At 40.9% G+C, this 20,307-nt stretch overlaps 1 protein-coding gene and 1 long non-coding RNA gene across 3 annotated transcripts; both read right to left on the reverse strand.

Moving 5' to 3' along the window:
- Window positions 1–1,627: 1,627 nt before the first annotated feature.
- SVIP (small VCP interacting protein) lies at window positions 1,628–7,058 on the reverse strand. Its single transcript, XM_051777238.1, has 4 exons — window positions 6,899–7,058; window positions 5,796–5,846; window positions 3,783–3,896; window positions 1,628–2,986 (listed from the first exon to the last, which is right to left on the reverse strand). Exons 1-4 carry the CDS (start codon window positions 6,959–6,961, stop codon window positions 2,972–2,974), a joined length of 243 nt encoding a protein of 80 aa, XP_051633198.1. The 5' UTR covers window positions 6,962–7,058; the 3' UTR covers window positions 1,628–2,971.
- A 1,418-nt stretch (window positions 7,059–8,476) lies between these two features.
- On the reverse strand, window positions 8,477–18,213 carry LOC127466465 (uncharacterized). 2 transcript variants are annotated; one of them, XR_007902714.1, is made up of 4 exons: window positions 18,089–18,213; window positions 17,141–17,241; window positions 10,375–10,576; window positions 8,477–9,408 (listed from the first exon to the last, which is right to left on the reverse strand). It is a non-coding gene; the product is annotated as an uncharacterized LOC127466465 (long non-coding RNA). The 2 variants fall into 2 exon arrangements; XR_007902713.1 differs by having other exon boundaries at window positions 8,478–9,408; window positions 17,141–17,233.
- Between the last annotated feature and the right edge of the window lie 2,094 nt (window positions 18,214–20,307).

Consider the following 20,307-nt stretch of genomic DNA (forward strand, 5'->3'; position numbering starts at 1 on the left):
CTTGTAACTTAAGACCCAACACTGAATTCATTACACATGTTCATTTTAGATCTGGAAGATGAGCTGTTTGCCACACTACAACATGCATCTGCTGGAAATGCTGACAAGGGTTTGGCTCTTTTTGGGCTCACACTTTGTACTGCTCCATTGGCTGCTGCCCTGCAGTACCTAACAGGTACAGTGCTGCTTCTCTGCTCTGTCTCCTGCTTTCTTAGCCTGTGGTATGTTATCTAAAATAAGGTGGAACAAACAGGTGGGATCAAGCAAATGTTTATGGGCTGGACAGGTTTGCCCAGAAACTGCTGGCACCACTCGTGCCTGATGAGCTGTGTCCCAGGAATTCAGTCTGTCACTGCCAAATCCACATGCTGAAGTCACCTGTGATCCTCAGGGCCCACTGTGGTGCCACCCACCCTGTGTCTCCCCAAACTTCAGGATGTTCTGCTCTGAACACTCTGTCTCTGGCACAATCAGTGTATTTTAACAATATGCAGCAGCAGATGGTCTCACTTGCTGTTACTGCAGCAAAGACAATGCTATCACAGTCATGGAGAGTCAGCCTTTCATTCCAGCTTACCAGCACTGGGCTTTGCCTGCCAGGAGTTTTTGAAGCGATCTGCGAGACGACGCTTTCAGAAGATGAAGAAGAAAAAAAAAAGGCATAGTTGTACTGTCAATGGTCTAGATAATCTACATGAAAAGGTGCATTTTAACAACCTCTGAGGTGAATTAAACACCTAGGATTGGGGGGAACAAGGACAAAATTCCTACTGTGTTTCATATTTGTTTAGTGCAGCACTAAGAAGGAGAGGGAAGACATCTACAGGGAGAGAGCAGCTCTAATCTACAGAGCTCTCAGCCTTGCTGTTCAATGGTACAGCTCAGGTACCTATTGCTTGTACACTACTGAACTGCAGTATTTACTGCAGTTAATGTTACCCCATAACTTAAACCAACAAGTGCTTTTATTTACCCAAATAACTTTCCCAGATTCAGCTGAGCCTGGCCACTTGGACAGTTAGTTGTATATGTTATAGGAACTTCCTTTAAAATAGCTTTTTGTAATCTAGAACTACACACTCCCAAATCTTCTGACGGATTTTGTAGCTGTGGGAATGAATTTGAATTTCAAAACAAGGAGTCCTGCAAAGCACAGATATCTCTGGATTTCACAGGTGGGGGGGAGAGAGAAGAGCAGGAACTGTGACTGGTTGCACGAGGTTATTTCAGTGGCTTTACCTGAAAGTGTTCATGGTACTAATGCAAGCACAGACTTGTCATCCAAGCCCCTGCTGTATGACTGAGCACAAGAGACTGATGGTTATTTGCTCCCCTTGCAGATCTGGGGGAGCAGGATGACAGAGAATGAAGAGGAAAATGTATTAAGCCTGAAATATCCCAAGTGACCAACTAAGCACAAGTGCTGCTTAAGTGTCTTCACATAACCTACTGTCCTGTTAAGACTCAAATTCACATTTCAAATTAAGGTTTAGTGTATTTTATTATAATTCAATGCATTTTCACTAGACTTAAAAAAAAAAAAATTGCTATGACCGGTTAATACACTGAAGAGAGCAAGTGCCAGCAACCAAAGGAAAATGAAGGCATTCTTCTGCCAAGGACACAGTTTTTTTCAGCCCAAACATCACTTTATTAATATTGAAAAGTCTCCCTCTTCTCAACTCCTTTCTGGAGGCTAAGCCAGGAAACTCATTGTGTCAGGACTGCGCTCCTAGGACAGCATCAGACACTACTGAGAGAGGTAAAAGATGAAATACATAGTTCAAGGGGGGGAAAAAGAGCCTCTACAGTGTAAAGTAGGTCAGAAATGGGGCCAGTGCAGTACTGAGTCCATGCATAATGCTCTCTGGGAAAAAAGAAGAGCTGGATCCTTAGTGTTTTATCATGTTCCAACAAACTCCCCTCCTCTATCAAGGCAGTAGCTCGAGCACTAGTTTGAAAGTCTAATTGTAACACATAGTTCAGGTAGCTCTAAAGAGGCAATGGTAGCTTCGTGTTTGGGAAAGGGATTATAGACACTGCTGAATACAGAGTATTTAGAAAAGGTTTCTGCATCATAACAAGTCCACCTATGCGGTGCAGAAATTTTAGGAAATGAACCGTCCAACAGATGATGCAGTAACTGTTTTCCTGTTTGTTTTCCAGAATTCTGAGAAGGGCAGCACTGCCCTCTTGTGGCAATAAAGGAGAACAATTAATAATAAGATTTTTAATGTTTAACTTCCACAACTCATTATAAATACTTACAGACTCAAATTCACATCAGAAAAATGAGGAGAACAATAATTAGACTCATAATAAAACAGTGTTCTTGATCTATGTATACAGGATCTGTAAAGGTTTCTATTTTTTTAACTGGTAACAAAATGATTCTATTTGTAAGGACTCACCATGAACCTGCTTTTCTTTGTTTTGAAAAAGGCACTAAATTCCTAAGCATTTCAAAAGTCATTAGGAAACGAAAGAGAAATGCTGTCACCTGCATATTCAAATATATATATATATTTATGAACAACTTTCTACATGAGGACTTGGAGCTTATTGAAGAGCTTGAAATAAGCATCAAAACCAACGTGTGGGAACCTGAGCTGTGCCTAGGCCAGTCATATGCAGACAGACAGACAGACAGACATCAGCTGACCAGACAGCACACACATACTGACCGACTGCAGGTAAGGAGGCCACTTCCAGGTGAGAAAACCCATCTCACTCCTTTGACAGGGAAGCAATAAAACATGCACAAACAAACAAAATTGGCAAAAACCTTAGTGTTCAGAGTTAGTTCTTAAGATTTTTAGTGAATGTTTCCACACGTTGTCCCACAATGGCAAAGTACTGCTGAGTCTTCACATGGAAACAGCAAAAGCCACATTATGAGCAGGTGCCACTTGGCTGCAGAAACTGGCAAGTTATGGGCAATAGAAGTCCTCTTCTCTTCAGAAGCCACGTGTTATCCCACCTGCCACTAAAGACACAAACAGCAAAACACCACACGTTTGTATGAAGATAGGGAAAAGAAAGGAAAAAACCCAACCAACCGACCACCACAAGGTTGTCCAACTGCAATAAATTCTACAATAAAACACCTTTTATACCCAGCAGGTGAGGGACATGCAGCGTACCAGTGGCATCTTACAAAGACTCCTGCCTCCTGAGTCAAAAACAGCAATGAGGGTGAAAGATGAAGGCTTGGGAAGCTTGAGTTTCAATGATCAGATTGAATTCTCTGTTGCTTTAGAGAAGTTATAATTCTTCATTAAATCTCTGCCTGGCCTTCTGAGGGAAAGTTTACATTAGAACAGCAGTGATAGTGAAGTTCATCCATATTTATGCCAACACTGCATGTTTCTTTTTTAAAGAGACAGAGATACATGAAACCCAAGGCCATCTCCCTACTTAGTTCAAATGCTTTCTATAAACTCTCAGAGAAGAGAGACATCTCAACCAGCATTGAAAAGGGACATAGAATACAGGACAACACACTGATGAGGTCCATAGTGCTGAGAAACATGTAAAATTGATGCATCACAGATGCAGAAAACAGTGGAGAGGAAAAAAAAAACAACCTCTCTGCCATCCCTGCTGTGTTTGTATCCCAGTAATGAAGTCTCATTAAGGACACTGCATGATAATGACATGGGAAATACCTCCATTTCTACTCAATTTCCCTTCCTCTTGGTTTTTCCTCAAGTTATTCAGCCTTGTACATGACAAAACAGGATTTTCTCAGTTGAATCACACTGTTTCTTCTTGAAACTTACTCTCAGCCCTCCTTCTCCTCCAGGACGTGAAGCTGCCATTCTTTTTTCTATTTCTTCCTGTTTCTTTTTCTTCTGCTCTACAGAGTAAGCATTCTTAATACCTCGAGAGGAAGCCTGGGAGAAAACACACTTGGGTAAGACCAAGTTAGCTATTTTTCTGGGGAGAAAACAAAACTGCAAGTCTTGGCAACACCGTTTTGTGAACTGTGGTTTGTGTGAAAAGACTGAAACATTTAGTAATGATATTATCACATCAAGGTAGCCCTTTTAGGATACTGCCTCATAGGTAAGTGAGGGTGTTTTGTTTCATATTGTTATTACATCCAGGTGAATATATTTAATGCAATTACAGGTACCTGCTCTGCATCCACAGATGCAGAACCAGAACCTCTGTTCCCAAAAGTCCACAGATTTGTAGTCTGTGGTTTTTCCAGTGTCAGGGCCTACTCTTGCCCTCACAAACAGGGGAGAAAAGAGGTTGTGCTAGTAGTGCTAGCCCAGGCTGTGAAGAAATTCAACTTTCAAATTGTGATCTGTGAGAAATAACTTGTGTGACAGTCTACCCTTCAAACTTTCAAATTGTGATCTGTGAGAAATAACCTGTGTGAGAGTCTACCCTTCAAACTTTCATAGGCTGTGTGGATAGCAGGAATACAGATGAAAAACCTGTTAACTGTTTCACATCCTTGTGGTGACTGACTGCCTTTTAGGAAACTGGTCTTCCAAGTGAGTCAGGTACCCAAACTGTCTACAGCACCCTAAAAGGAAGAGCAGCTCACAGGACCTGAGACTGGATAATGAGCAGTTAAGAAGCATTTACAGGAAAACACTAAGCAGAGAAAGACATCTCCATTACCCAACATTCAGAGGCTAAAATGCTCTCAAAGATAGCAATGAAAAATCCTGGTAGATGTTTTATCTCTTTGTCTTTCAAGAAAACAAAAAAAGTAAGACAGTGTGATACTTCTGGTTTTCTTTAGCAGCCTAACAGGTCCTACAAAACTTCAAGGTCATCCACAACCCAAGTTGCTTCATTTTTCCTTTCCCTTTAACCAGTTAAGAGCTAGGTATTTCCTACAGTTATACTTAAAACCCCCTTTGCGATTGAAACCCATCTGTGATTAAAATTAACATGTGGATTGCTTTTAGTACATAGTATGAAACAAAATCAAGAGTTTTTAGAGGACTCTAAAGTATCACTCAGCCTTTGCTTCAGTTATTTACCAAACTCTCTTCAAACAAGGCCAACACAGTCCCCATGATCAATGGTCGATTTCTAATTCAATATTTAAATGTCACTGACATTCATATAAATAACACATTCCTTTCTCTTCACAGTTCAGCTGTGGTCTCTGAGACACACCATTCAAAATCTACAATAAGTAAAGAGTTTATTTATAAGCTTTTTTGGGAGGTATGGAAGGAAAAAAAACAGACTGGCTAGTTTTATGGTCTGCTAGAACATTTGCATCCTACCTTTTCTAACTTTAAAGATACTGAAGGAGTTAAAGCTTAGCAACCTAAAAATATAGAAGAGTAAGTTCATACTAAGTCTTTGCAGGAGTTTGAGCTGATAAACATGCTCAAACTGTTGCCATGTTGATAAACTGAAGTTGCAAGTGCGTATAACTGGCATTTTTTTAAGAAGTACAAACAACTGTTTGACTGCTCTGGTTTGAAATATTTCTCAGTCTCTTGTTTTGAGGTCTCAGAACGAGGAAAAAATAGTGTTGAACTTGAACTTTCAATTCTTAGGTTGTTTTTTTTAATTACCATAAAACTTCTCCCATCCAAACAAACTTAAGTTACCTTGCAATGGTCTTTGAGCATCTACCTAGCTGTGAAACTCTTAATATATATATATAAAAAGGTACAAAAGACATTAATAATACTAGGACATTTTTTAGTGACAAATCCCACAATCCAAACATGACATCCAGTATTCCCACAGAAGTCTCAGCTCTTTTCCCCATAAAAAGTAATTTGAATAAATGGCATTTTATCAGATGTTACCTCCATCTGCCTCTTTTCAGCAGCTTCTGCTAGCTGTCTTCTTTTTATTTCCTAAATAAAATGTTAAAGACAGTGAAATTCTATTCCAATACAGTCTGTGCACGTTTTTTTAAGTCTTAATTTTTAAGCATGACTCAAATCTGTAATGCGAACTGCCACTAAATGTCAACCTCAAGTCAATTAGCATCATCCTTCCCTCCACCGCCAGTCGGCAAGAACGAAGTGTTTTCAGTGACTAATATGCCAGAAGAGCAGCTGCTGGCACATTTACCGCCCAACCCCACCAGAAATCATTATTCGGCTTGTCTGGATCACGCCTTCGCTCCAAAAACCCAGGCTGGGCTGAGAAGGCGCGCAGTGTGCATCCTTTCGGGAGTCTGGAAGGGGGAACCCTCGCTCTTCCAGGGAGTCTGGAAGGGGGAACCCTCGCTCTTCCAGGGAGTTTGGAAGGGGGAACCCTCGCTCTTCCAGGGAGTTTGGAAGGGGGAACCCTCGCTCTTCCAGGCCAAAGGGGCTCCCCTTCTTCTCCCCCACGACATCCCGAGCCGAGGGGCAGAGAGCTCAGAGGAGGGCTCTTACCCACCCAGCGACAGCGAACGCCTCCCGGTGCAGGGCAGGTAGAAGCGAGCACCACTACGCACTGAGGAGATAAGCCCAATCCTTCTCATTTCTCGTTAAAATGTGGGTCGGACTGGCCACGGTTATGTACAAACACCCCCCACGCGAACACAGCCCCGCCCCCGGTCTCGGCACACCCGCACCCAGGCGCGGCCCGGGGGTCAGACCAGCAGCGGGCGGCCCCGGGCCCACAGCTCTCCGCATCCCAGGCCGAGGCCCGAGGGCCGGGCTTCCTTTCCCCGGCACAGCCGCGGCAGCAGCAGCGGCAGCAGCGGCAGCAGCGGCAGCAGCGGCAGCAGCAGCAGCCGCCGCCGCCACAACCCCTTTTTTCCGGCCGGGTGCGCGGCAGCCCCGCGGCGCGGCCGCCATGTTGAGGGGGGAGGTCACCGCCCCGCGGCGCTGGGCGGCACCGGTAAACAACCGGGCGGGAGGAGGACGGCCAGAGAGAGGGAGAGGGAGACTGGGGGGTTCGGTCCCACACTCACCGGGTCGGGCGTCTCCACCGCGTCCTTGGCGGCGCCCCCCAGGCAAGGCAGGCACTGCCCCATGGCGGGACCGACCGCCCGCAGGCCCCGCGGCGGAGGAGCCGCGCCCCACCCACGGCCCCGCGCGGCGGCGGCGCCCGCCCCGCCCTGGGCCCGGCGCGGGGGCCGGGCCGGGCAGGGCCGGGCGAGAGCCCTGCGGGGGTTAGTGAAAAGGAGGTCGTTCCGTGGCGGCAGAGGGCCCGCTGTGTGATTGATTTCCCAGCCGGTGCCGGGCTCAGGGCCCGCTGGCGGCAGGCAGTGCTCCCGTTCCCCGCCCGGCGCTGCCGGAGCGGGGCTGGCGAGGGCCGGCGTAGCTGTCGCCCGGTGGTGTCTCTTTCTGGCTGTGGGTATGATGGATGGAGTTAAATCTAGAGGGCTTCAGAATTCTAAAGTAACAAGCAGCTGCAACTCCCTGGACGGACTGAGGTCGGCATGCTCCCCAGCATAAACAGCGACAAACATTGCTCAGAGGAACAGAACGGAGCGTGGCACGAGTTGGAGACTACGTGGCCCCCTCTCCATTCTCATCCCAGCAGATGTACAGTACCTCTGTGACTACGGAGAATCAGGATGTTCTGCTGCTGAAGCCAACAACCCTGTCGAACCCCCTCCTCAGGTGCCAAACCGCGACCTCCCCCCCCCCCCCCATTAGGTACACCAATCAGAAATAAAAGGTATTTATGACTGGAGCCACTCAAACTCCGCACAAACATAAAGCAAATAGTATAAAAGTAAGTTGGGGATAGAGGGAAAGTTGGAGAAGATCTCCACTGAAACTGCTGGCATCAGTCTATGGGCTGAGTCCATCCTTCCCCCTCCCAGAGGGATGCCTTGGGTGAGAAACATACTCTAAGTGCGTTAAATGCTGCTCTTAGGACTAGAGCATTTGCTTGTGCTTACCCCATACCATATTAATTAGATTGCTTTGTATCAGAGCTTGTGCTTGCGTAATATGTGTATCAGTAGCTTGCTTTAAAACATATTTTTGCAGTAGGCACTATCACTGACAACCATTGAACCTTATTAACCTGTCACAATTTGTATTAATAAAAAGGATTATTCCATAAACCATTAAAGTGAGTCCTTGTAGTTGCCAGCAGCAGAAAACACCTTGGCAGGACCCGCTGAGTGATTCTGGCTCTGTTGAGTTCCCCCTAATAAGGGAGGTCAAGGTCCCCTCTGATCTTGTGAATCTGTTGGTGAAGGGTCTCCTTACAAGGTGTTGACAAACTGTTGAACACCAGGGTCTCAACTTTCCTGGGGGACCAACGATCAAAAAATCTGAACTCCCACCTTTCACATGACACTGCCTCTTCTGCTATTTCTCCCTCTTTTTCTTAAAGAAAAGAAAAAAACAACTCCAGCATTACCCTGTTCAACAACATTTCCTGAATTTGAGTGTTGGAGCATGCACCTGTTCCCAAGGTTTATGTGGAGATTGGGGCTTCTCACCCCCAAGTCCTTCTCTTGAGGACTACTCTCAGTCCGTTCCTTGCCTAGCCTGTATTTGTGCTCGGGATTGGCTCAATCCACGTGCAGCACCTCACACCCGGCCTTGAACTTCCTGAGGCTCGCACAGACACACCTCTCAAGCCTGTCAGGTCATCAGAGGAGGTTACTGCACTGTTGAACTAAGCACTTCACACAAACCACAACACTGACCTGGGATTTCTGGCCATCCAAAGTCTCCCTGGCATAGTGGGAGACTGATGAGGTGTGCTGGAAGGGGGAGCAGAAGGAGGCTCACCTGCTGCCCGTCCCTTGCTAATGAGGCTGAGATTGTGTGCAGGTGGGTACAAAAGCTCAGCAGAGCAGCTTGGCTGTGTTGTGTCGTCCTGGGAGCTGCAGTGGGAGTGCTGCAGCTTTCCTGCTCCACAGTGTAGTGTGTTAGGAATTAACTTCCTGCTTTGTAATGAAAGCATTTTTTTTTAAGTGTTATTTATTTTTAGAGTATCGAGGTTCCATTGTTTTGTGGAACTTCAAGTGCTCAGTATTTGTCAGGCTTCAGATTAGAAGTGTTGGATGCAAGTCCACTGTTGGATGTGTTAAGATTTAGAAGAAGATTGACAGAACTTGCTTGGACAGAACTCTGCATGGAGAAAGAGAGCACAGCTTTCTGAAGGAAGTGTGACTTGATCAGACACGTAACTGAAAAGGTGAGTCGTTCAGGAAAAACCTCGGTTCTTTTAATGTACCTACACAACAGAGTCAGAAAGTTGTGAATTGAGAAGTAGCAGGAAACATAAACTTTGTACTCTGTATCAAAGGGCTTACAGGTTGTCACTGATGGTTTTCAAGGCTGATGATTTTGTTGCTGAAGTAAGAACTGACTTAGATTGAGGTCCTTTACTAGCTGTTTCTTTTGGGATATCCCCAGATTGTTAATGTCTGGTAGCTCAATAGTAGTAGGTGATGGGGGCGTGTGTGTTTCTTTTAGTGATTTGAAGGAATTTTCATCCACTTCTTCTGCCCTGCCAAAAAACATTGTAGTGGAATAACACATTAGTTATGTAATTAACCTAAAAAACCCCACCAAACTCCACACTTAACATTGTCATTAGCAGTAGTAGCACGTTGCTTTTAATTGGGGCCACTAGGCTGATTGGTTTGATTTATTTATTTATTTATTTATTTTTAAAAATTCATCTGATGAATTGTATGTAGTGAGTTTTGAATTAACAAGAAATACCTATTGAAAATATCAGTGACCTTTCTGCAGGGTTTTGGCAGTGCATTAGAACATCTGGCAATTTGTTGTCTATTCATTTGTAACAGTTTAGTTATGGTGACATTTTTGTAAGTATCAAATTATGCCATAACTTTTATAAACGTTGATTAGTCTCTGACTCTTATCTTCATGATATCCAGCAGGTGGTACTATTGACACTAAAATTTCCTGTATTTCCCAAATCCATAACCACACCTTCAATTTACTGTTTCAGTTTGATATTACAAGCAGTTGTATTATTGCTATTGCATGTAAACCTAGCAAGAGAAACCATTTCTGACTGATAGTTTATGAAGTTATCATGCTTATATGTTTGTATAACTGATATAACATATATATTGTGTTTATAAAGTTCTCATGCTTATTTAATTATTTAAAAAATAAAACTCATTTATTCTGAAATTATAGTTAGATTTTAACTTGGATCTGTTCGGTTACTTATTATACCTCTCTTGCAATCATTTTAATTTTAAACTTTAGGAATCTTTCCTCAGGAGACAATGAGTGTCTGTAAGAGTGGCCATGACTCAATTGTAACTGTGGTTTGAAAATCAGTTCTTGCTTTTGCTATAGATGGCTCTTAAAGCAACTTTCCAGGAAAAGCCTAGAACAGCTTAGTGCCAGGCTGTCTGCTGGAAAAGCAGCTACACCATCTCTGGATGTTTTTATAGTTTTTTGTGGCCCTGACTTACTTGTAGTCATTACCCACCAGTTTAAACACCAATAGGAAGCCTCTTGAGCTAATCAATGCTGTGATTGCTTTCCCTGGGAGCAGCCAAGCCCTGATGGGCAGTGATGTGTGCCAGGGATCCCTCTGGTTGGATTAGCACTGACACTCTCCACAGCAGTTCCACTCAGTCAGTCTCACTTAGGCTGTTCCTTCTCTGGCTGTATGGTTGCATGTCACCATCCTTGTGGAGCAGGAAATTAAAGGGGACAATCAATTTCTGGCTGTGAAAGAGTTCATATATGTGTGTAAATGCCACCTGCAGTACAGGGGAATGTGCTTGTGGAGCCCTCTTGGTTACAGACCGGCTGGTCAGGCTGGAAGGGAGCGATCCCACCACTGCCCTGGCCTCTTTGGGGCCATTTAGGTGCTCTATAAAATATGTATAATTCAGCCAGTAAGTTATGAGAGATAAAACACGATTTTTTATATATATAGGTGTATTGCGAAGTTGTAAGATATCCAAGTTCCAAATGGGACTGGGTGTCAGGGTCTTTTTTGGCTGGATAAGGGAAATATAAAAGTTCTTAAAAATTAAAATCTTTCAGGGCCATGTGGAAATTTTGTACACAGGGGTTTCTTCTCCCTCTTTGGGCTAAGAACAAAGGAAGATCCATAATTTTTGACAGAGGACGCCTTGCAGCCAATCAGAAGGAAGGGAAAACCTCTTTTTCAGAGAAAAGAAACCTTTTTAAGCAAAAATGAATATATTAAACTTATCTGAAAAGGGTGGGATTTTGTGAAACTATAAAATGTATGGAATTTAATTCCAAAGGGTCTTTCTCCCCGAAAAACTCAGTGTGAGACCAGAGCCAGAGTGCCGAATAAATTCTTTCTTCTGTTTCATGAGTTTTTTCCGTCTTTCTAAATTTAAAAGTGGAATTTTCCCCACAAGTGGTTAGCTGCAAGAAATTCTGCTGCACTTTGGGCACACTGACTAGATTGAAGTTGGCAACAGTGCTGGTTTTAGAGCCTCAGCTGCTTTTTTCTGGCCCCTTCGTGTTTGGGGGGTTCAAGAGCAGCCAGTTGTGTGAAGTCTTCCATGCAAAGCACAGTTACTGGAGTCACCAGTAACAAAAATGTAACTCTGGTGATTTTTATTCGTAGCATTTCATTTATATATGGGGAGGTTAATTCCCACCAGAAAAGTCATGAAATCTTAAGACATGAGTTCCATCTCACCTCAGTACCTTCATTTTACTTCCACCAGCATTTGTGGTAGAATAATATAAGGATCTTTTCTTTCTGCTTCCAAATCAGGGTCCTTATTATTATAACAGATTGTAGGCCAAGAGAAAAGAGACAGTTGCATAGGATGAGCAAAATTTAGTGACTCAGTATTTTGTGTTGTCCCAGAGGAGCTCCCAGGAGTTCCTTCTGACAAGAACCTTAGATTTGTCTACCTCAAACAAATGACAAAGATTTCTAGGCAGTGACTGGTTTTGGACAATGTGGAAAACTAGCTCTTAAATCCCTAACTTCAGAGGGAAGATACTATGTATGAGCGTAGTTGAATATTAGCAGTGAAATAATAATGAACTTTAATTTTTTTCCCCTTTACTTAGATGGGATTCTGCAGAAAATGTTGCGAAGAACATGGGATCTGTAAGCAACAGTTAGATGAAAATATACAATTAATGGCATGGTAGATTAAATATACTAATTCTCAACATCATTGAAAGTTTTTGAGACTTTTTTTAAAAAGGTGGTAGCAAGGCTTGTTTTTTATTATTTATTTATTATTCTAACTCTTTCTAAGCAGAGATGAGCAAATATGGTGTAATGCTTAATTCTAGATTACGGATGCAGATATTCATCATTCACTTCATGAGTTTTCTCAAATTTCATTTTAGATTTTAGCTTAGGGATTACAGTGAATTTCAGACTGCAATCCAAACTCTACAAGATCTCTGAGAGTACAGCTTTTGCTGAGGTCCATGAGAACTGAGCATTTTTTAAGCTATACCTTAACTTGCATCATGGGTTTTCAGCCAATCTTCACAGCTTTTCTTTGTTAGCAATGAATCCCTTTCCATTAGTTTCACATTTTTCTTCATGGATTGTCACCATCTGCTCCACAGAAGCAAGACAGCTTTAAAGGTTTAAGGATGTTGCTAGTTGGTGACTAAAAATGTGCATGCTACGTACAAGCTTTTTTGTCTGTACATTTTTCTTATGTGCAAAAAACCATACATATGCAGCACTCATATTTCTGGGATAATTCAGTGTACAACTCAGTAGCATCATATCCTTGAATAAAATCTGTAAAAGCATGTGGAAGTCTTATTAGGCTGACTATCCAGCATATAATGAAAAACTCTGAATCTTTGATGAAGCTCCTTCCAATTTGTAGCTAAAGCAAAGAAGGGTTTTGGGTACTGTGCTGAGCATGTTCGTATGATGCATTTGTCAGTCCAGAATTCCTCAGTTAGACAGTAATTAGGGACTGCCAAAAGAACTTCTGTTTACAGTCACCACTTCTAGGGATAAATTCAATTCATGGAATAGCTTCTGTTTGGGTACAAGAGCGATTAAAACCAAAAAGGAAGATTTCACTGCTTTTTAAGGTCAGTTTGCACTCTGCTTGCCTTTGTGCTGCTCCACAGTCTGAAAAATCGCTGTACAACAGACTCCTTTCCAAGCCATACAGCAATGCATATGCTTCCTCCCCCTAGCATGTTAGCAGAGATAGACTCGGAGCTGTTTGGCATAAAATGACTTCTAAAAGAAGTAAAATGCAGCCAGTTTTCCTGCTACTGGATGAGAATGGGAGAGCAGATGATTCTTGGCCTTTGTGCATCCTGCCTGGTCTCTGCAGGCACCTGATATTCTCCAGTTCTGCCTGGAGCACCAGTTTCATAATCTTGCTTATGGAAAGGAATTTTCAGGCTCTCACGTCTTGCTTCTGCATGTCAAGTACTGGTTTGACACAAGGGTTTGCAGTCTGTTCCCTACCATAGTGTCAGGCTTCCAAGAGACTGCTACAGTCATAAAGCACCCCATTAAAAAAATATATATTCTGGCTGAATTTTTTTCCTGCTCAAAATTGGCTTGATACAGCTGCTCTAACGCTTTCCTCTTTGGTTCTTTTTTTTTTTACTGGTTGACCACTCACTAAAGTGGGTCTCTACTGTAGAGCTGCATCTTTAGACTGGAGAAATGTTTTGGCCCTTGCCAAAGAGAGTGGCTTGTGAAGAGGACAGTGAGAGCAGGGACATCCTACAGTCTTCTGCAAGGCTCTGGTATTTTCATACTTAAGTGCACTTGTACTATTCGTGTGTGTTTGTGTTGAGTTATTTTTTATTTATTTATTTATTTTAAAACCTGATACATTTGCTCAGTGGGGAACACTTGGGCTCACTCACACGTTTTAAATCAGTATTGCAGGGATGGGGGAAAACCCAAAAGATGAAGGACACAGACATGCATTTCTTCTTCTTTCATCCTGGAAATGTGACTTAAAAATTAAACCTTTACCTTCAGACAAAAGTAATACACACTTGCTGTACAAAAACAAAGCATCACAAATTGATGTTTGCAGTCAGCAGATGCTGGAATGTCTGACAACATACCATGTTTGCCATTTTTCTCTTTCCTTTTTTTTTGTGTAGAGTGTCAGACTAGACCTTAAGGATAAAACTTTCAGTGCTGTGTAAATTATTCTGTCACCATGGGTGACAGAATACACATACCATGCTGTGTATATACCCATGGGTGCATGTTCTGACATTTATAAGAAATGTATGGTAACCTGTATGTGATTCCATGAATGTACCAATACTTCTTTGCCTCAATTGTGTCCTGGAAACAAGAACATACCTGAACTTTTCCTAGACACGTGGATTATGTCTAGTGATAAATTCATGAGTAATAATTTTAGGATTTTGTTTACAGTGAAATGCCACATCACAGTAAAAGGAATAGAGAATAGAAACAGGAAAACTAAAGGTAAAAATCAATTATATAACATTATAGTGAAGTTCTAACGATTAAATGTGTCAAGATTATACAGAAAGACAAGAAAGTTTTTCACACTTAGAATAAATATATATAATTCTAATATGTTCGTTAATAATAAGTGAACTATGCAAAATCTTTATTATTGCATTTGAAATAGTATGATTTGTAGAAAAACTTCATAAAATTACATAAAACTTCTGCTTTTCTTGTGACTGACTATATTTAATGATGGCTCTAGGAAAAAAATGAAGAGAAATCATCCCAAATGGCCATATAGGTTGCATCCCATTAACCACAGTGAAATTCAGGAAATAGTGAATACATGGTAAACTGCCAGAATTTTGCCAGTGTGTTGTGTTGCCAACAAATCTTGTTGCAGTAAATTGTCTTTATTTACTGGTGTTTCCAGAAATTGCTGCCGTATTTTTCAGCCTCTGAGAATGTTAATGTTTTAATCCCATACTAGAAGAAAATGGCAATGAGAAAAGGATTTCCTATTCCCGGCCCTTTATTGCTCTCTGATATACATTTCAGGGTGAAAAAAGTGTGTTCCTGCTAATTACCAGCTTTAAAACAAGTGGGCAGACAGTGAGCCTTTCCAAGGAAACACCAGACCTGTGCAGGGATAAGGTGCCAGCATTTGGGAGCACGTGGGAGGTTTTATGACTGGTTGTGGAGAAAAAGCAGTGCAGGGGGAAGAGTAAATGGGAAGTATAAGTGCTTCATGCTGGCTCTTACTTAAATGCATCTTCAGAAGCAGTGCTTGCTGACTGGCTGCTGCAGGATTTAAAAAGAAAGACTGGCTTTTCTGTGAACTGTAGCTCAAGTCCAAATCTCCTTAGTATGATGTTTCTGTGGCAACGTTATGCCTGTTTATTCTCTGTAGCTGAATGCAGACTTTGGATTCAGATAAAGTTACATTCCATGCAAGAAACAAGTTATCATTTAAAAAACATGAATTAAAACAATTGTGCCCAGCTACTGTTGGTGGGATATTGGTCCTAGCACTGAGTGTGAGCCACTTCCAATTGAGAGGTGACTATAAGTAAATTACAAATTTCTCTTTAAGCCTACCCAGTTATCAGTCAGACTTTCTTTATGAGCAACTCTTCAGACTACAAAAGGAAAGCTTCTTCAAGCACTACAGATCATGCATGCTCTGCTACAAGTTATGGTAGACAAACGTGCCTTTTAGAACTGGCTGGCTTCTCCTCATTATCTTAAAGGACTCTAGAAATCTCAGTAAAACTCGGGCTGCAAATTAATCGTGATTGTATGTTTTGAGTGATTGCAAACATGAAATTTATCCCAATATATTTTCAAACAATGCATAGAGAGAAGTTGCACCACTTGTGAAATTGAGGTGTGACTGAAGTAGTCTGTGTTATCCAAGTCTCATGTCATGTTAGAGGAGCCACTGAACTGCAGCAGTGTTGGATACAAATGGGCATTACAGAACAGTCATGCACTAATGTGGCACTGTGGGAACTGTTAATGTTGCAGGTCTTTCTGTTACTGCAGTGACTGGCTGGAAGCAGAAAAATAACAAAGTACAATAAGCCTGTTATGGAGGATAAATTCTATTTGTCTTTTTAACTGCCTGTTGCAAAACGTTTCTAATATTGGCTTACTGAGATATGTTTTCATTACTGCTGTTATGCTTCCTATTTATCTCCAGTTTTAGTTTTTGACTTGTCAATGACTAAATTTCACCTGGTATTTAATAGCTATGTTAGCAGAAGAATTGCAACTGGATTGCCGAGGTGAGAGGTGCTACTTTTTTAAGGAATTTGTAAACCCAGAGACTGATCTCACAGATATAAACTGTACTCACAAGCTGTGCATCAGGTGAATGGGAAGGATGCCCCAGTGCCTTCCAAGGCAGTGTGATTGATATCCTGTATAAATAGAAAATGATCTTCCACAACATTTTTCAGCCAGGTGCCTTTTTAAAAATAGTTTTCTAAATAAGGTTTGGAATATATTTATGTTCAGTGCTCGACATAGAAATGTACAAATCTTGTAAGGGAATCTCTGCATCCTACCATCTCTCTCTTTCTCTCTCCCCCCCTTCCCCAAACGATTGTCAAGTGTGATGTTATGACAAGTGCTGTCATAGCAGCACATCTTCTGTTGGGTGCTGTTAAGAGCACAAATTAAAGCAAACCCAGAGGGATGCTGGTGAGTACACTCCAGAAAGCCAAGGCGTGACTTGGAAAAACAACAGTGGCAGTTTGTTTCAACCATGAAAATGTAAATTCGTATGAAAGAAACAGAAGAGGAGCAATGCAGTACTATTATATATCTGATTATCTGTGGCAGAATTTAATGACAAGCAAATAGTCACTGTATCATTTGAGCACAGATGTTTCTGAGTGTCTTAGGAATTATGTCGAGATATTTGAAGAACAGCTTCTATCTCTATTCCAACATGTAATTCTAAAAGCTGACAACTGATTATTTGAGCAAAAAACAAGTTTGTAATGAACAAGATCCCAGAACTCTGCTTATTGTTCCACAAAATGAAGTGTCCTCATGATATAAGACCTACTGTTAAGTATGAACAGTGCACAGATCTCATATCATTAAAGCAGCCATTAGGGTAAATGTATGTATTTTTTTATTTTTAGTAATACCTACTTGGTGGGCTATGTTTTGGTTTGATTTGGGTTTTTTTCTATTAAGCTGCTTGTGGTCTATTTACACATTACAACTTCCACAAACATGTTTAGAACACAAAGAATGTGCTTTTCTGGCTTAAAACTGAGCATATTAAAAAGCTTCATACCTTCTGATGAGGAATAACATGTGCACCAAGTGATAGCAAGATGTAAAAGCCCCCACATGCTTGAGAAATTCTGTGTTTTCTTCTGTCTGCCACCTAAAATCCTCAAATACAGAGGTACATTCTTTGTAAAGACATTAATTTAGCAGTACTGAAGAATAATTCTGCTTGGTAGTAATTGATTTTTACAGTGTTAAAAATGCCATCTTCTTTACTTAGCATCCTGCTTAATGTTAAATAGCTTGTGTTTATACATCTTGGAATGACAGGATAGCTGACTCCCATGTTACATAAAATGCCAGGACCATAAGAATAGAAGCTATTACTCTGAGTGAAGAATTACAAGTGATGAAAGGAAGATTTAACTTTCCCCACCTAAATAATTATATTCCCTAATCCTTATGTTTCCACAGGAATAAAATCTTGTATCCACTGATGTCTTTGTAACATTTACAGTAAGATCCATTCCTGGTGAAACCAATAGGACATAAATGCCAATACTCATCCATGTGAAACGCTTTTACAGGGAAATTCCTAATTATAAGATGATTTACTCTGATAATAACATCACTTTCAGGTGTCCATCATTAACTGCAGATTTTACAGAAATGTTACAACATTACATTTGAATATAACCAGGATCTTCTCAGAGAGGAGCTTGTGTGCAGCTGGATCCAGTATTAACCCCAGACCTTGTCCATGGTTTAAGTCTAAGGAGTTATAGAGGTGTAACTGAACCTTTGCACATCTTTGTCCCACAGGATTAAGGATGGCAAATCAAAATGAGTGATTCATTATGAAAAATGATTGGATGAAAGATCTTAATCAGAATTATTTACTGCACAGTATAGAAACTAAAATGACTAGTATAGTATAGTGTACTACATCAAAGCAATTATATTAAAACTAGCAAAAAACCTCAATTATTAAATAGAGATTGATGTCACTCACCAAGACCAACGACCATGGGTAAATCTCTTCCACTCATCCTTGAGGAGTAACTTTGAGGGCCGTCCCCACCCAGGGCAGGAATCTCCACACACCCTCCAAGCAGGAATGTCTCAGAAGAACTTGCCCTTTGAAAGTGGGACTGGACTTTTCCAGCATGAAGTGATTGACTGTCAGTCCTGTGTCCCCACACCGGCTGTGTCAGCTTAACATTTCTAGATAAGGGTACTTTACCATATCTGCCACACCTTTACCTCACTATCAGGGTGTTTAGCATAGGACTTGAATATGTCTTGCAAAAGAGAGTGTTTGAAAAATAAATATGCTATATTTTTTAAATATATGGGTTTATATAACCTATATTTATAAAAGAATATAATGAAGAGGCTGGAAATTTTAGTTGGAATAGAAATGGGTGCTGTTGTTCTTCAGAAATATTATTTATTGTCTTGAGATTTTTCCAGAATGAAGTATAACTGCTTTGTTAATGGCTGTTCACCCTGCAGATTAAAATAATTCATCTAAGATATTTGGGGCTTTACTTTTCACTGTCATTTTTCTTTTCGCTGAAGACGTAAATGCAATGCAAACCTCATTTGTCGAATCTGTTAATCTCTGGATTAATGGGAGTTGTTAAAGTGATTTGCAGAGCTTGTTTTGAGAGCTATTAAGTTTCACCTCTTTCCCCATACTTAATTAAATAGTGACTTTTAGGATTACTGCATATATTAAATTCTTTTCAATGTAGAAACTGTTGTTTTGGAGACTTTCTACGAATTGTAGCAGAACCAGTGCTGCATTTTAATTTATTTGTAAGTGCACACAGTTGTTTGAATGCTTTTATTTTATACTCACTTTTCCAGAAGACAAAATTGAATTTAGTATTGTTTCAATATATTGGACACTCTAAAGTTTGTGTGAATAAGAAGGATGTGAGTCTGAGTTGAATTTTATGTCTGATGTTGTAGGTCTAGTTAGGCAAGCTGTCAAACTTCCAAAGGAGTTACAAAATCTCAGAGGAGTTGTTTTCATTTTAGGCTAGTCTTGTCCTTTTCAAATGTAGGTCAGGAAATGGTTTTATTAATTCATGGCTTTAAATAAATTTAAATTTTTTTTTTCTTCTGAAGTTAATTCCATTATGAAGAGTCCTATGGCATTTAGCAGGAAAGAAAGCAATAAGGTTTCCTACATAAATTACATTAGAAATGTGCATATTTTATAGGAATTATCCGTTTTTTAAAGAAGGTCTTTGAACCCTTCCCCAGAATTGTATTGTAGGTATAGATTTTTTTCTTCAGTGCCAGGAGATACTTTATGTTGACTATTTCTTTGTGATATTTCAGTATAACCTCTCACAAGGGTTACCATCATGGGATGTTCTGCTATAATACATGACGTGACATTATCTTTCAGGTGAGTCAGTTGTGCTGATTTGAATTTAAACATGAGGTGGAAATATTTAGTTTATTTTAATAGAACCATAACAGAGATGGAAAGGGAAGAAATTACTCTTACCTTTTGGATGTTTAAAAAGTGCATTGCCTTGGCTGACCATGACCTGCTTCGAACCACACTTGATTATGTGAAAAGTTACCAGCTGCAGGCATAGTCATTTAAGCACTTACTTGTAATAGATGAGGAAAATGGAACCTGGCACCCTCTCACTCACTAACAGGCACCCACATACACATAACAAAAATGTCTTTTGGAGTTTTTGTTAGATTACATGAGATGCATACGTATATCGAAATCAAAATAAATTAATGTTTTTATTCCTAAGAGAGGAACTCCTTTTCCGTCCATGACTATATTTTGCTTTACTGTGCCCAGTCAGCTTGTGAAAATAGATTTATTGTCTTGTCTGTTGGTATCACAGCTGTTTGTGCTTGGCTGAGCAACCTTAAAATATTTTTTATCATTACATATGTGCTTACAGGTTTACGAGGAGGTAACATTTTGACCTTTTCAGGAGAAAATATTTAATTTGTGGGGATGAATAAAAATGCCTGATGTGTGTAACAAGGAAAAGGGAGAGCTTTGGTTCTGCTTTTAGAGTAATTCAGCTGAATTGTGGGCAGAGAAGAATTAGGTTGTAGGATAGCTCTGGGTCACAGAAGCACCGCTTCTGAGAGCGGATGTTGAATATCAGTGCTGCCTCTCTTACATTCCCATCAGAGACCTGCTGGCAGAAAATAGTCTTGAGAAGTCAGAGGTGTTTTAAA

Source organism: Manacus candei, unplaced genomic scaffold (genome assembly GCF_025592945.1).
Source record: "Manacus candei isolate 608988 ecotype Guabito, Panama unplaced genomic scaffold, ASM2559294v1 h1tg000009l, whole genome shotgun sequence".
Classification (NCBI taxonomy): Eukaryota; Metazoa; Chordata; class Aves; order Passeriformes; family Pipridae; genus Manacus; species Manacus candei.

What these genes read in the sequence shown, in the direction of transcription:
- SVIP (XM_051777238.1), bottom strand. Translation starts at nt 6,961, where the DNA reads ATGGGGCAGTGCCTGCCTTGCCTGGGGGGCGCCGCCAAGGACGCGGTG. An exon ending in CGGTGGAGACGCCCGACCCG is followed by an intron (nt 5,847 to 6,898) that starts GTGAGTGTGGGA and finishes CATTTTATTTAG; the next exon opens with GAAATAAAAAGAAGACAGCT. An exon ending in CTGAAAAGAGGCAGATGGAG is followed by an intron (nt 3,897 to 5,795) that starts GTAACATCTGAT and finishes GTTTTCTCCCAG; the next exon opens with GCTTCCTCTCGAGGTATTAA.